Source organism: Muntiacus reevesi, chromosome 15 (genome assembly GCF_963930625.1).
Source record: "Muntiacus reevesi chromosome 15, mMunRee1.1, whole genome shotgun sequence".
NCBI lineage: Eukaryota > Metazoa > Chordata > Mammalia > Artiodactyla > Cervidae > Muntiacus > Muntiacus reevesi.
The window spans coordinates 53939309-53953055 of NC_089263.1; the positions used below are offsets into that span (position 1 = coordinate 53939309).

The 13747-nt window shown below is 52.5% G+C and overlaps 1 protein-coding gene across 1 annotated transcript in view; it reads left to right on the top strand.

Annotated features, from left to right (window-relative positions):
* Positions 1–13747, top strand: part of RIN3 (Ras and Rab interactor 3) — a 130330-nt gene that overhangs the window by 84015 nt on the left and 32568 nt on the right. Inside the window, exons 4-5 of the mRNA XM_065906609.1 lie at positions 5297–5369; positions 11463–11554. Of these exons, the coding sequence (XP_065762681.1) occupies positions 5297–5369; positions 11463–11554 (165 nt within the window). The remainder of the gene's footprint in view (positions 1–5296; positions 5370–11462; positions 11555–13747) is intronic.

Here is a 13747-nt window from a genome sequence, read left to right on the forward strand (position 1 = left end):
ATCTTCCAACAGCTTTTGGTTCTTTGCGGATTACTCATTTTGGTGTTGAGATTGTAAAGGCCAGAAGCCAGGCTGGTGTGCATGGACCCGGAATCTCCACCCTGTCTTGACTCAGCCTTGGTGGTGAGTCATGAGGTGAAAGGTTTCTTTTTATCTAGGCAGGGTCAAGTCCCATTGTTGTCACCTGGGGACATAGCAGATGGGACTAGCTGGTGCTGTTTTTTCTCCTCACTGTTTGAAAGAGAGACGGTTTAGACAGGGGTCTGGTGTGTTCCCACTGCTCTTTCCACTGAGGAGGCTGGAGGCTGTACACAGTGGAGGAGTCACCACTGCTTAGGTTTTCGGAGGGGAGCAGAGGGAGCCAGCATCCTTGTTGGGAACACCCAGTGGGTGACCCAGGGAGCTTGTCAGTCCTCACGGGGCTTGGAGGGGAACCGAAGTAGCATGAACCAAGAGGACTCTGGAGAGCAGTCAGCCCCTGAGAAACATTTACAAATTTAGAACATTCGAGAAAAATTTAGAGACTCTTCATAGTTTCTCTGCTTACAAATGTCACATATGCTCATTATAAAAGTGCCAGAAAGACATAATACAGGAAGTGAAACTCAGCCCGCTATGTGTGTGTGTGTGTGTGCATTTTCTTTTTTTTCTTAATCATGACTTTATTGAGATGTATTTACTTCATGTATTCAACATCATACAATTCACCCATTTAAAGTGTATGATTTATTGGCTTTAGGTATATTCAGTTGTCCAGCCCTTACCAGGGTCAATCTGAGAACATTTTCAACACATCACAAAAGAAGCCTCGTGTCGTACAGTGTGAATGTACTTGAGCCACTGAATTGTGTTCTTAAAAATTATTAAAATGCTGAATTGTATGTTTTTTATAGTGTGTGTGTGCAGTCACTCAGTCGTGTCCAACTCTGTGATCCTGTGAACTGCAGCCCTCCAGGCTCCTCTGTCCTTGGAATTTTCCAGGCAGGAATACTGGAGTGGGTTGCCATTTCCTTCTCCAGGGGATCTTCCCAACCCAGAGATCAAACCTGCATCTCTTATGTCTCCTGTGTTGGCAGGTGGATTCTTTGCCACTGCTCCATCTGGGAAGCCATATCATGATAGAATACCCTTTTTGCCAAGTATGCTGTACAGAGAAGTTTAAGATACAGTCTTTGCCTTCAAGGCAAAAGACAAATGAGGAGGATTAGCAAGGAACGTGGAAGCTGGAGCCTCCTTGCCTGGGGAGAGAGCTGTAGCAAAGGCCCGGAGGCCAGCAATCGCCAAATCGAGGTGTGGCAGGGTTGGTTCTTCCTGGAGACCTGGGAGAATCTGTTCAGACCTCTCTCCTGGCTTCTGGTGACAGCCGGCAACACTTGGCTTGTGGCTGCATCCCTCCAATCTCTGCCTCCATTACATATGGCTTCTCCTCTCTGTGTCTGTGACCCAAGTCTTTACATGTTTTCTTAAAAGGACACCCATCGTTGGATTTAGGGCCCACCCCGATCCAGTCTGACCTCATGTGAACTTGATTCCATCCGCCAAGACCCTGTTTCCAAATAAAGTCGCACTCAGAGGTACCAGGGGTTAGAATCACAGTGTGTCTTTCTGGGAGACACAGTTCAACCCACAAAAGACAGGTACTTTATTAACTCTGTTATGCAGCTGAAGGGGATTCCAGGTGATGCTAGTGGTAAAGAACATGCCTGTCAATGAAGGAGACATAAGAGGCGCAGGTTTGATCCCTGAGTTCAAGTGATTCCCTGGAGAAGGAACTGGCAACCCACTTGAGTATTTTTGCCTGGGAAATCCCATGGACAGAGGAGCCTGGAGGACTACAGTCTATGAGGTCACAGAGTCAGATATGAATGAAGCGACTGAGCATGCAGGCACGCATACAGCTGAAGAAACTGAGGCTCAGGGAGGGTATGCAATCATGATGGAGATACGTTTACACGTATCCCGCTGCCTGGCGGGGCTCCCTCACGTGCCAGGTATCCCTTTGGGCCCCTGGAGGGAGGGCATGAGCCACGTGGTGGGAGGCCTGAGACTCCGGCCAAGGCACCACGTCCCCCCTCACCCCGCCGAGGCCTCTGCTCCTCTGGGGTCCCCCTGCCAGACAGGCTTTTATATTTTGAACTGTTTGTTTCTTTATTTTTATTCGTTTTGGGGTATGATGAGTCTTCACTGCTGCACATGGGCTTTCTCTAGTTGTGGCGAGTGGGGGCTACTCTCTAGTTGTGGGGCACAGGCTTCTCGTTGCGTAGCTTCTCTTGTTGCAGAGCTCTGCCCCTAGAGCACATGCATGGGCTTAGCTGCTCCACGGGATGTTCCTGGACCAGAGATTCAACCCACATCCCCTGCATTGGCAGGTGGATTCTTAACCACTAGACAAGCAGGGAAGCCTCAGTCAGACTTTTAGCAGACATTTATTATCTTCCAAACTGCATGTCGGCTTCCTTGGTGGCTCAGATGGTAAAGTGTCTGCCTGCAGTGCGGGAGACCTGGGTTCAATCCCTGCATCTGGAAGATTCCCTGGAGAAGGAAATGGCAACCCACTCCAGTACCTTTGGCTGGAAAATCCCATGGATGGAGGAGCCTGGTAGGCTACAGTCCATGGGGTTGCAAAGAGTCGGACACGACCAAGCAACTTGGCTCACTTTTTAAACTGCATGCCACACAACGTGCTAGGTCCTGAGGAGGGCTCAAGTGTGGGCAAAGCCCTGGCCCTGGCAGGAAGGAGCTCCCCCGGGTGTGGCCTTGCTGAGCTATTCCCACGAGCAGGACGGGGAAGTATGAACCGGGGGCTGGGGGTGGGGCAGAAGAGGCCTGGTTACAAAAGACCAAACATGACCTTGATCCTCACTTGTGCTTGGACCAATCTCCTGTTTTCACAGTAAAAAGGGGGACTGGGCCACTATATCTAGAACTCTGTATGGCCCCAGCCACAAAAATGGATGAGCCCTGGTCCTTGCTCCTGAGGAGGGGACCAGAGTGGGGGTACACTAAGTCTAAAGGAACTGAGGCCTTTCCAGAAAGTGCCAGGGGCACAGGAGAGGAAGGGACTGCCTGTCTTAAAAGTTTCATCTGTGTCTGCAAAGGTCAGACCGTGTCTCAGTGGTGAAGGAAAACTGCTCATCGTTGAGCAGGCCTGGTATAAAGAGGCTAGGCTTTTTGCATGCATCACCACTAATCCCTCTTGAAGGATCCATGAGAAAGGTCTTGACTCCAGTTTACAGATGGAGCACCCTCTCTACCTCTCCCAGCTACCAGAGATCTTTTGACCCCAGCCTATAAATGGCAACCCACTCCGCTACTCTTGCCTGGAAAATTCCACGGACAGAGGAGCCTGGTGGGCTACAGTCCATGGGGTCGCAGAGTCCAACATTGAGCGACTTCACTTTCACATTCCCTTGGCCTGTCGGTGCTTCTAAGGTCGGTGATGCACTTACGTGCCACCAGGTGGCATCGTGGACCGCCTCATGTCCATTAGCTCACGGAGGGTGGTAATTCTATGCACTGATGTTTTTCAGACTGGTTTTTTATGGACGTCTTCTCAGTACCTCCAAGAACTGTAACCTACTCAATGTTTTGATTTAAACTCCCTTGTAAAATTTTTATATCTATCCTAATGAGAAACCGTGATCTCTTTGCCATAAATAAATGATGAATGTAATTCCCTGGTGGCTCAAGCAGTGAAGAACCTGCCTGCAATGCCAACCCAGGGAGATCTGGGTTCGATCCCTGAGTCACGAAGATCCCCTGGAGGAGGGCATGGCAACCCACTCCAGTATTCTTGCCTGGAGAATCCCCAGGGACAGAGGAGCCTGGCAGGCCACAGTCCATGGGGTTACAAAGAGTCGGGCAAGGACTGAGTGACTAAGCACAATCTTTTAGAAAAATCATGTTAACTGTTTAGAACCCTGCAGTAGCATATAGAAAGAAGGAAAGTATTAAAACTATTAGAACAAAACATGTTAGTTTGCGTATTCCAATACCCATCTCATAGATCACCAGTGCAGCGGAATGCTGACCTAGGCTTTGGAAGCAGGCTGCGGTCACCTAGATGCATGAGTGCTTAGGGTTGGAAGGGCTCTTCCCTTTGCAGGTAGAGGAACTGGGGCATTGAGAGGGGAAGGGACAAACCCAGAGTCACACTGTCCTCCCCAGGGTTGGAGCCAGTCCTGGGACCCAGCTCCGGCCTTATACCTCCACCCCACGGATGCTCAGAAGAACCTCAGGAAGATGGAAATGAAGTGTGAGGCACACATGTTTCTTGGCCCTCTGAGGCCAGAGAAAGTTCACTGTGGGCTCCACATGCAGAGAGCATCACTTGTCGGGAGCATGGAGCCCTGGGATGAGAGTCAGGTGGCGTGGGGGCGGGCAGCTGCCAAGACCCCTGGTGAGCAGCACAGCGTCTCTGGGCCCCTGACCCTGGTGCTCTGCTGCAGGGCATGATGTGGTACCACGCTCTCCTCTGGGCAGTCCACCCCGGCTTTGGGCCCTGACTGCCACATCCTGGCACCCTGCCCCTCCAGGGAGCCACATCCACCCAGGATGGACTCTCTCTCCCTTGATCCCTCTTTCTTGTCAGAGCTGGAAAATATGGGCATCACCCTCCCTCTTGTGCAGCCAAATCAAGTGAGGTTCTGACAGGCCCAGGGGTTCTGACAGGCCACACTGGACCAAGGAATCTCCTGGAAGCTAAAAGCAGAACAGGAACAAGCTATCCTCTGCTGGCCCCCACAGTCCTCAGAATTGTCAAGTGGAGATGACCCTGAGTATTTAATTAGGGACATTTTCAAGTTCTGCTTTTATAATCTAGAGTCTTCGGTGTTATTTCGCTCAAAATGGTGCATGTGTTATTAGTTAATGCCACTTGCTGTAATAAAGAGGCCCCTGAAATCTTGGGCTTCCCTGGTGGATCAGGTGGTAAGGAATCCACCTGCAGTGTGGGAGACCTGGGTCCGATCCCTGGGTTGGGAAGATCCCCTGGAGAAGGGAAAGGCTACCCACTCTAGTATTCTGGCCTGGAGAACTCCATGGGCTGTACAGTCCATGGGGTCACAAAGAGTCGGACACAACTGAGCGACTTTCACTAAAATCTCAGGATTACCACCACAGAGGTTCACTTCTCTCCTACCTACGGTCCAGTGGGCTGCTGATGTGTTTGTGACTGCAGCAGGCCGGGCCCTGCAGCAGGTGCCGGAACCCACAAGTGAACACAGGGCAGACCCGCACTGACACCCCCTCTCCTCTGACAGGGACACTCATCCAAGCCTCTGTCCTCTCTCCCCAGTACTGTACCTGGAAGGCTCCGTTCTTGTGTTTGAGGACATCTTCAGACTGATCGCATTCTACTGTGTCAGTAGGTGAGTATTCCCGGCCCCACAGGAGGGCATCTCACTGGCAGCAGATGTTCATGCATCCTGGGTGGGGGCGGAGGAGTCACAGGGGAGCCCCCGAGGGAAGGGTGCAGCCCACAGGATGCAGAGAGAGGGGGCAGTCCCCTGGCTTCGCTCTGGTACCCATGAAAGGGAGGGGGGTGCCTGCTCTCCTGCTTGCTTTCTTTAAAGGTCCCTCCCTCACCTCCACCTGCCCCCTCGGCTCACTGCCCATTACCTTCCTGTCTTCTGGCTTTTGGGACAGCTTGGGGCCGGTCCTGTGAGGAACCTGACCCGCCCCCTTGGAGGAGTTCTAGAAGGAACTTCCTGTAGGGTCAACAGGAAGGGCTGATCCTCTCCGTGGGAGAGAGCGTGTGATTTCTGAAGCAGCTGCTGGGTGGAGTGGGTGTCTGTAACCACCCTCAGAACTGCTCTGTTCATTCAGAACTGGTTGCACGTCAACAGAAATTTAAAAATACATTTTGGTGCCAAGAAGCCAACGGCTTAAGCTACAGGGATTTGACCAGGGCTGGGCAGGATGTCTTGGGGCCCAGGGCCCCAGGCTCACTCCTCCCTGCTACAAAGAGACCATTCATGCTGCCTGCACTCAGCCCAGGACAGCCCTCCCACCTACCAGGACCCTGCTGGGCCCAGTGGACAGAATCCAGATGCTGATAATCAGGTGCTAACAGCTCCTGCCTGTAGGGGGCTCTCCAGGTACACAATGAGGTGCTAGGGTTTCACATCCATTATTTTCTTCAATCTGGCGGAAAGTTCCACCCCGTGAAGAGTTCTTTTAGTCCCCTACCTCCCCGGGTTTTTTTGGCTGCTCTATGCAGGGCATGTGATCTTTGATCCCCACCCAGGGATCCAACCTGTGCCCCCTGCCGTGGAAGTGTGGAGTCTTAACCACTGGGGTGCTCTTGTTAGTCCCACGTTACAGATGAGGAAGCTGAGACTAGAGAAGCGAATTGTTCAGGGTCATGCACCTGGTAAATGGCAGGGTGGAGGTTCAAAGCAGAGCACCAAGGTCTGTGGTGTTTGTACAGCCGTCCCACTGTGTTCATTCTACAGTGATTCTGATGACCTAGCATGTCCTTCTAGGCCCACAAAGCCGAGCATCAGGGCTCCCTGGCCCTTTGTACGTTGTGACAGATCAGGTTCTCAGAATCAGGCCCTTTCCTATTCTGAGAAGTTCTACCTTAGTGGAAGATGATAGCCTAGAGTTTGGCCCAAGATAGATGCTTCCAATGAGTGAATGAACGAATGGTGACATAATTGCAGAGCTCAGAATTTGAGCTAATCTTTCTCTCTCAACTTTCTCCTCTGTAAAATGAGAACGCCACCCATGCTGTAGATGCTGGAGAAAGAAATAAGATAAAGGAACAGCACACTGCCCGACACCCAGGAGGTGCTCTGGTTCTAATTCCGTGGGTTGGGCCACAGGAGGGTGTGCTTGGGTGGTGACATCATCTGTGTGAAGCGAGACCCAGAGCCGTGGTCACCAAACACCGCTGTCACCTCCCACCCGCTCCTCCTCTGGCTGCTGTTTCTCCACGTTCCAGAAAAGCAGGTGCTTGTTCACCTGCCCTCAGACACTCAGGGGACCCACTGGGAGGTCACAAGGCTCAGAGCCTGGAACTCCTGTGTTTGATGGGAGGGGGCATCAGCTCCAAGGCCACCTCTCGGGACTGAAATGCTGCCAAGGAAGGGCCCTTGACTGGCAGTGGAGAGCCCGTTCCCGGCTGTGTGACCTTGGGCAAGTCCCCCGACTTCTGCCAGCCCCAGTCACCTCACCTGTCAAGGGGAGCCAAGACGGAACCCCAGAGCGCTAAAGATGTGTTCCTTTGTGCAATCTGAACAAGCAGCCATCTTCAGAACCAAGTGGCCCGGAGGTCACGGGAGGTGAACCAGAGATACACGTTTTAGGTGCCTTTTTCGCCAGCAGGGCCTTGCACAGAGGGGCATTTTGAGATCTGCTAAACACCCAGGTGATACAGGCCAGTCCTGGCTTCAGACAGAGCCTGCTCCCCGATGGGCCCTCGGGGCCGCTGTGGCCTCGGCGCCTGTCCACTGAGCACAGTCCCTGTAAGAGTGTGGACCAGCCCCGATTCGGTCACACAGGATCATGAGGGCCGGTCCTTCTCCAGCGCTCACTCAGGAGCACGTGCTTCTCTGCCCTCGTGGTGGGAGGGCATAGATTCGGCTTCATGGTGCCCACCCCAAACCTCACTGGAACCCTGATGCTCTGGGCTGGATGGTGGATGGTGTGAGAGTTCTAGAGAGTCTGAGTCCCACAGTCACCCAGGGACCTGGTTAACACTTCCAGGGCCCACTCTAGGGATTCTGAGTAGCAGGCCTGGAGTGGGACACAGGAATCTGCATTTATAACACACACACACAATCTGTATTTATAACACACACACACAACCTGCATTTATAACACACACACACAATCCGCATTTATAACACACATATACAGTCCGCATTTATAACACACACACAATCTGCATTTATAACACACACACACAATCTGTATTTATAACACACACACACAACCTGCATTTATAACACACACACACAATCCGCATTTATAACACACACACAATCTGCATTTATAACACACACACACACAATCCACATTTATAACACACACACAATCCGCATTTATAACACACACACACTGCATTTATAACACACACACACTCTGCATTTATAACACACACACTCTGCATTTATAACACACACACACAATCCTCATTTATAACGCACACACAGTCTGCATTTATAACACACACACACAATCCGTATTTATAGCACACACACACAATTCGTATTTATAACACACACACAATCCATATTTATAACACACACAATCTGTATTTATAACACACACACACAATCCGTATTTATAACACACACACAGTCCACATTTATAACACACACACACAATCTGTATTTATAACACACACACACAATCTGTATTTATAACACACACACACAATCCATATTTATAACACACACACACAGTCCGCATTTATAACACACACACACATTCTGTACTTATAACACACACACAATCTGCATTTATAGCACATACACACAATCCGCATTTATAACACACATATACAGTCCACATTTATAACACACACACTGCATTTATAACACACACACTATGCATTTATAACACACACACATACAATCTGCATTTATAACAAGCCTGTCTGCAAACCAAGGTTTGGGAACTGCTCCTAAGAAAATAATACTAACAGCTTAGCCGAGGGCCTCCCGGGGGCATACTTGGAAAGGAGAGGCCATTGCAGGGGGCACTCAAGGGCCTCCCCCAAGGAGGAAGCAGCAGGGGAGTGGGGTGCAGGACGGGGACAGGAGAGACGCCCCACCAGGGTCCAGTGCCGGGGTGCCTGGCCTCAGTGGATCCCTCTCTCCGGCAGCTCCAGAGCACAGAGCAGACCTTGGGGTCCACCGTAAGCCATGGGGCTGGACTTCTGTGCCCCCAAGCCACAGAGACTCAGGCACGTGTGACTCTCTGTAGGGCCACTGGGGCAGGCGCTGAGGCTCCAGTATGCCAGGACAAGCCTCTGGGGGTCATGGGTGCCGGCCCTCAGGAGCAAACCCCGCAGAGGCTGGACGATGGGTGCAGAGCTGGTAAAAAACACTGAAGTGTCTGGAGGGGGGCGGCAGCAGTGACTGGTGCCTCAGGTCACCCAGCTCGGTTCTGAGCCAGGTGTCTGAACCCCAGGTTGTCTGATTCCCGAGCCCAGCTGCCTCTGCCCGGCATAGAGGGCCAGGCCTGTGGTCAAGTGGACGCGGGTCTGCTTTCCTTCCAGCAGCAGCTTCTCCCCTTCCATGTGCGGGGAGTCTAGGCCCTCTCAGTGGGAAGGGTGACACTGGCGGCCAAGCAAAGAAGGGCAGGAAAAGAGTTCAGGTAGAGGACACAGCATGGTCAGAGGCCTGGCAGCGGGTCAGCTGCAGGTTGCTTGGCAATGGCCTCCTGGGGAGAGCTGGACACATGGGTGGGGGATAAGGTGCCTGGAAGGCCTGGAACGCCGAGCCCAGGAGCTGCATGCAGGGCTTCCTTCCCTGGTGCTGGGCGTTGCTACAGCTCACAGATGGATTGCGTTTGAGCAGAACCACGTGGCTGCAGAGGCAAGGGGAGTGTGGACACCAGCTGGGCTCTGCACCCACCCAGGCCCCAGGCAGGGGATGGGGAACCAGGCGGGCTGGGGGCGGTCATTGCAGGGGGGAGTGGGGAGGCAGGGGGAGCCTAGGGAACCGTTGGGGCTCTTGTCGTGGGCATAGGAGTAGGAGCAGGCGTAATGGTTCCCACTAGGTGCCCCCCTGCTGTGCTGTGTGGTCTCCATAGTAACCCCATAAGCGAGCATCACGTCCCCTGTCCGGCCAGGAGATGGAATGACACCCACCAGGAATGGCAGAGCTAGATTTTACCAGGTTCCTCCATCCCAGAACTCATGCTGGTTTTTTCTTTCTCCCTCTCACTTAAATTCTTTTAATGGAAGGGAATTCATGCTTCTCCCTCTACTTTCCTTTTGAGAGTGGTTGACTTTCAAAACCATAAAAGTTACCCGGGATGTGTGAGGAGATGGAGCCATGAGGCATGGAGGGGTTGCAGACATGGTCTCATAGCCTTCCATTCTGGAAGCGCTCCCCAAGTTGCCCCAAAATTTATAGGACCTGGACAGGATGGGGGTGAGTGCGAAACCCTTTGGGAAAGAGAAAGCTAGCCTGTGTGAGCTAATACGATATTAATAATATACATGGTGACTGGTACTTTTAATCCATGGCCCACAACCCACTAGGAGGTAACAGTAGAAGAAGAAAATATATTTGGCCTTAGTCTAGGTTCTGGACACAGAACTCTTAAATTCTTGGAATTTCCTGAGTTGACAGGGGCGTCTCTTATTATTCATAATGAGCCCCTTTCTGTCACACCTGCATTTACGCAAACCCATAAACAGGAGAGGCCCCTAGACAGCCTCAGGTGGAGCTGGTCACCAGGAAGACCAGTGATCAAGGCGAGGAACTTCCAGCCCCACCCTCCCACCTCCTAGCTGATGGACACTTTGAGGGGCTGGGAGGTGCGCGTCCAGAGAGGCGTGGAGGGGAGCCCTTTGCCCTGACCTTGCCTGTGGCCTCTTCCATCTGGCTGTTCCCGGGCTGCATCCTTTACAATGAGTCAGGAAATGTAAGTGTTGTCCTGAGTCCTGTGAGCTGTTCCCAGCAAACTGTCGAGCCTGAGGAAGGGGTCATGAGAACCCCTGACTTACGCCTGTCACTCAGAAGTACAGGTGACCTGGGACTGGGATCTGAAATGGTGGGACTTAGTCCTTAGCCTGTATTAAGGACTAGTAGTTAATTAGTGCCAACTCCAGGCAGGCAGTGTCAGAATTAACTTGTAGGACATCCCTTTGTTGTCCAGAGAATTGGAGGATTGTTTTAGAAAACATCCCAGAGGGGATCATAAAGGCCCTCTCTGACCTGTTTCCCCATCTGTACCATAAAGGTAGGGGGCTGTATAGGCCTCTTCTGGGGGGTCTCTGGAGCGATCCCTGAAAGGGCTGCCATTCAGACCAAAGGCAGCAGATTGTGCTGTCGGGAGTTCCTGTGTGCAAGCTCGCCAGAGGGTGTGCGCGCGTGGTTTCGGGGGAAGCGGGAGGTAGGGTCTGGCTGTGCGTCTGCTGCCACCTTAGTGTGGAATGGCAAGGTTCGGAGGGCCGGAGGGGGTGGGTCCCTTGCCTTCCCCAGAATAGCTCCTTTAGAGGAAGCTGCGTGGGCTTCCCTTCCATGCACCACCCCTCACCATGCCCAAGGAGGGTCTCAGCATCTGAGTCCAGTGGAGACACAGGACCGGGATCTGACCGGTTGCTCCCTCAGCCTCCTGACTCCACCCTTCGGCCCCAGGGAAGTTTCTAGTCTGTGTGGGGATTCCAGCAGCCAGCAGGGTTGCTGGGTTCCTCCTCTCCGGGCTGTGAATTGGGAGGTGGCGGGGCTGAGATTGGACTCCTCCCCAGACTTGACCTCCGACCCCTCGTGTCTCCGCAGAGATTTATTGCCCTTCACGCTGAGGCTGCCCCGGGCCATCCTCGAGGCCAGCAGCTCCACAGACCTCGAGATCATCTCCAACCTAGGCCTGGGTAAGTCCCCTCCGGGGTCAGAGCAGGAGACTGGGCTGTTAGGACCAGGGTTCCCGGGAGGCCTCTCAGGCTGAGCCCAAGCTGGATCCTGAGTCCCAGCTCCCACGGGACCACCTGCTCCCCTGCCCCAGGTGCCGAGCCCCCCAGCAGGGAGACGCTCCCTCTTTTCAGAGTGGCCTGTCAGGGGGTCTCACGCACAGCCTTGCTTGGTCTGAGGGAGCAGCGGCCGGTCAGGGCCCACACAGGCTGACCTGGTGTCAGAGCGTGGCCTGCGAGAAGCCAGACCAAACACCAGGGTCCATCTCAGCATGACCGTGATCATTAACTGAAGTGTGCCCCCCACCCCTTGGCCTGCTCCCTACCCAACCACATGCTCAGCACACCCACCCTGCCCCTTACCCTTCTGACCTTTTGAGGGATTTGGGGGTGGGGGGAGTAAAAGACAAGAGTGTTTCTGATCCTAGTCCTTCTACGTAATAGTGAGAAAAGTTCACACTTCTTGGGCCCTATCCACGGCTTCACTGAGCCAGCACCCACCTCTGACATGGCCTCACCATGGTGGCCCTTCTCTGGAAGCCCATGCTTCCCAAATCTGGGGCCGCCAGGAAGCCAGGCTGGCCACCCCTGCAGGCCCCCATCCTAGGCAGAGGCCAGGTCACATCATGAACAAAGCAGTTAATGGGCCCTTATCAAGACTAAGCCACACAGGGAATATAGTCAATATTTTATAACAACTTTAATGCAGTATTATTGTCTATAAAAATTTTGAATCACGATATTGTGCACCTGAAACTAATATAATATTGTAAATCAACTATATGTCAACTTTAAAAAAAAGAAAAGTTAGACTTACCTCCTGTTCCGGTGGTTGAGAATCCACCTGCCAATGCAGAAGACACGGGTTCAATCCCTGGTATGGGAAGATTCCACGTACTGGGAGGCAACTAAGTCCATGAAACCACAACTACTGAGCCCATACTCCACAAGAGAAGCCACTGCAATTAGAAGCCCGCACACCGAAACTAGAGAAAACCCACACATAGCAACAAAGACCCAGCACCACCAAAAATAAATTAATTAAAAAAGTTTTTAAGTCTAAACCATACCCAGGAACCTGCACTACACATGGCTGAGCCCACTGGTACGTTTTTACCAGTGCTGGTCAAATGGAAGAAAGGTTGGTGGAGCAGGCAGGACCAAGGCATAAATGAAGCTAGAGGCAGACCTGGGATCGGAGGAGATTCCCCTTGGTTCTCAGGCCAATCACTGTCCACCCCCTGGGGGGCCTGTTGACAACAGAGAAAGAGCTGCCACAAGGCAGCTCATGGTCAAAGGCCAGGAAGTAGGAGGAGTCCAGGCCCTCGGATTTCATGAGCGATAACCGTGCTCTAACCTCTTCACCTGCATTGACTCATCAGATCCCCAGACAGCCCAGTACGGCAGGTTGTAATGTTGTAAAGCCCGCTTTATGGCAGAGAAAACAGTCACAAGGAGTTGAGTGACACGTGTAGTGTCACAGGATCCACGGAGGGCTGGGCTGTTAGACTCCAGCCCCCACCCACTAGCTTGTGCTGCCCCGTCACTCTATATCCAGGCTCTCCTGGGCTTGGTTGACCCAGTTTATAAACTTCGGGGCTGGTTTGCAGTTGATGTTGGGAATAAACAGTAAGCTTGGGCCCCAGATGTTATAGTTGCTGGGCTGTTACTCTTCCAGAAGCTTGGGTGTGGGACAGGTGTGTGTGTGTATATGCTCAGTCGTGTCTATTTGTAACTCCATGGTCTGTAGCCCTCCGGGCTCCTCTGTCCATGGGATTTCCCAGGCAAGAATACTGAAGTGGGTTGCCATTTTCTTCTCCAGGGGATCTGCCCAGCCCAGGGATCGAACCCACATCTCCTGCATTGGCAGGTGGATGCTTTACTGCTGAGCCACCTGGGATGGGTGAGGGTCTGGAAACTCATACAGTCCCAGCGACACCCCTCCCGAGGGCTGAAATGGCAGAGGTGACACTCTCATTGCACTCTCTTGGTGCTGTCTTGTGTAATCCTTGCATTCCCATTTTAAAGATAGAAAATCAAGTCTTAGCACGGCCAGGAAACATGTCCAGGATGCTCCAGGTGGCTAGGAGCACACCTGGGAAGTGCACCAAGAGCCTTCTGACTCCCAGCACAGCGGAGCCCCTGCCCCTTGGCCGT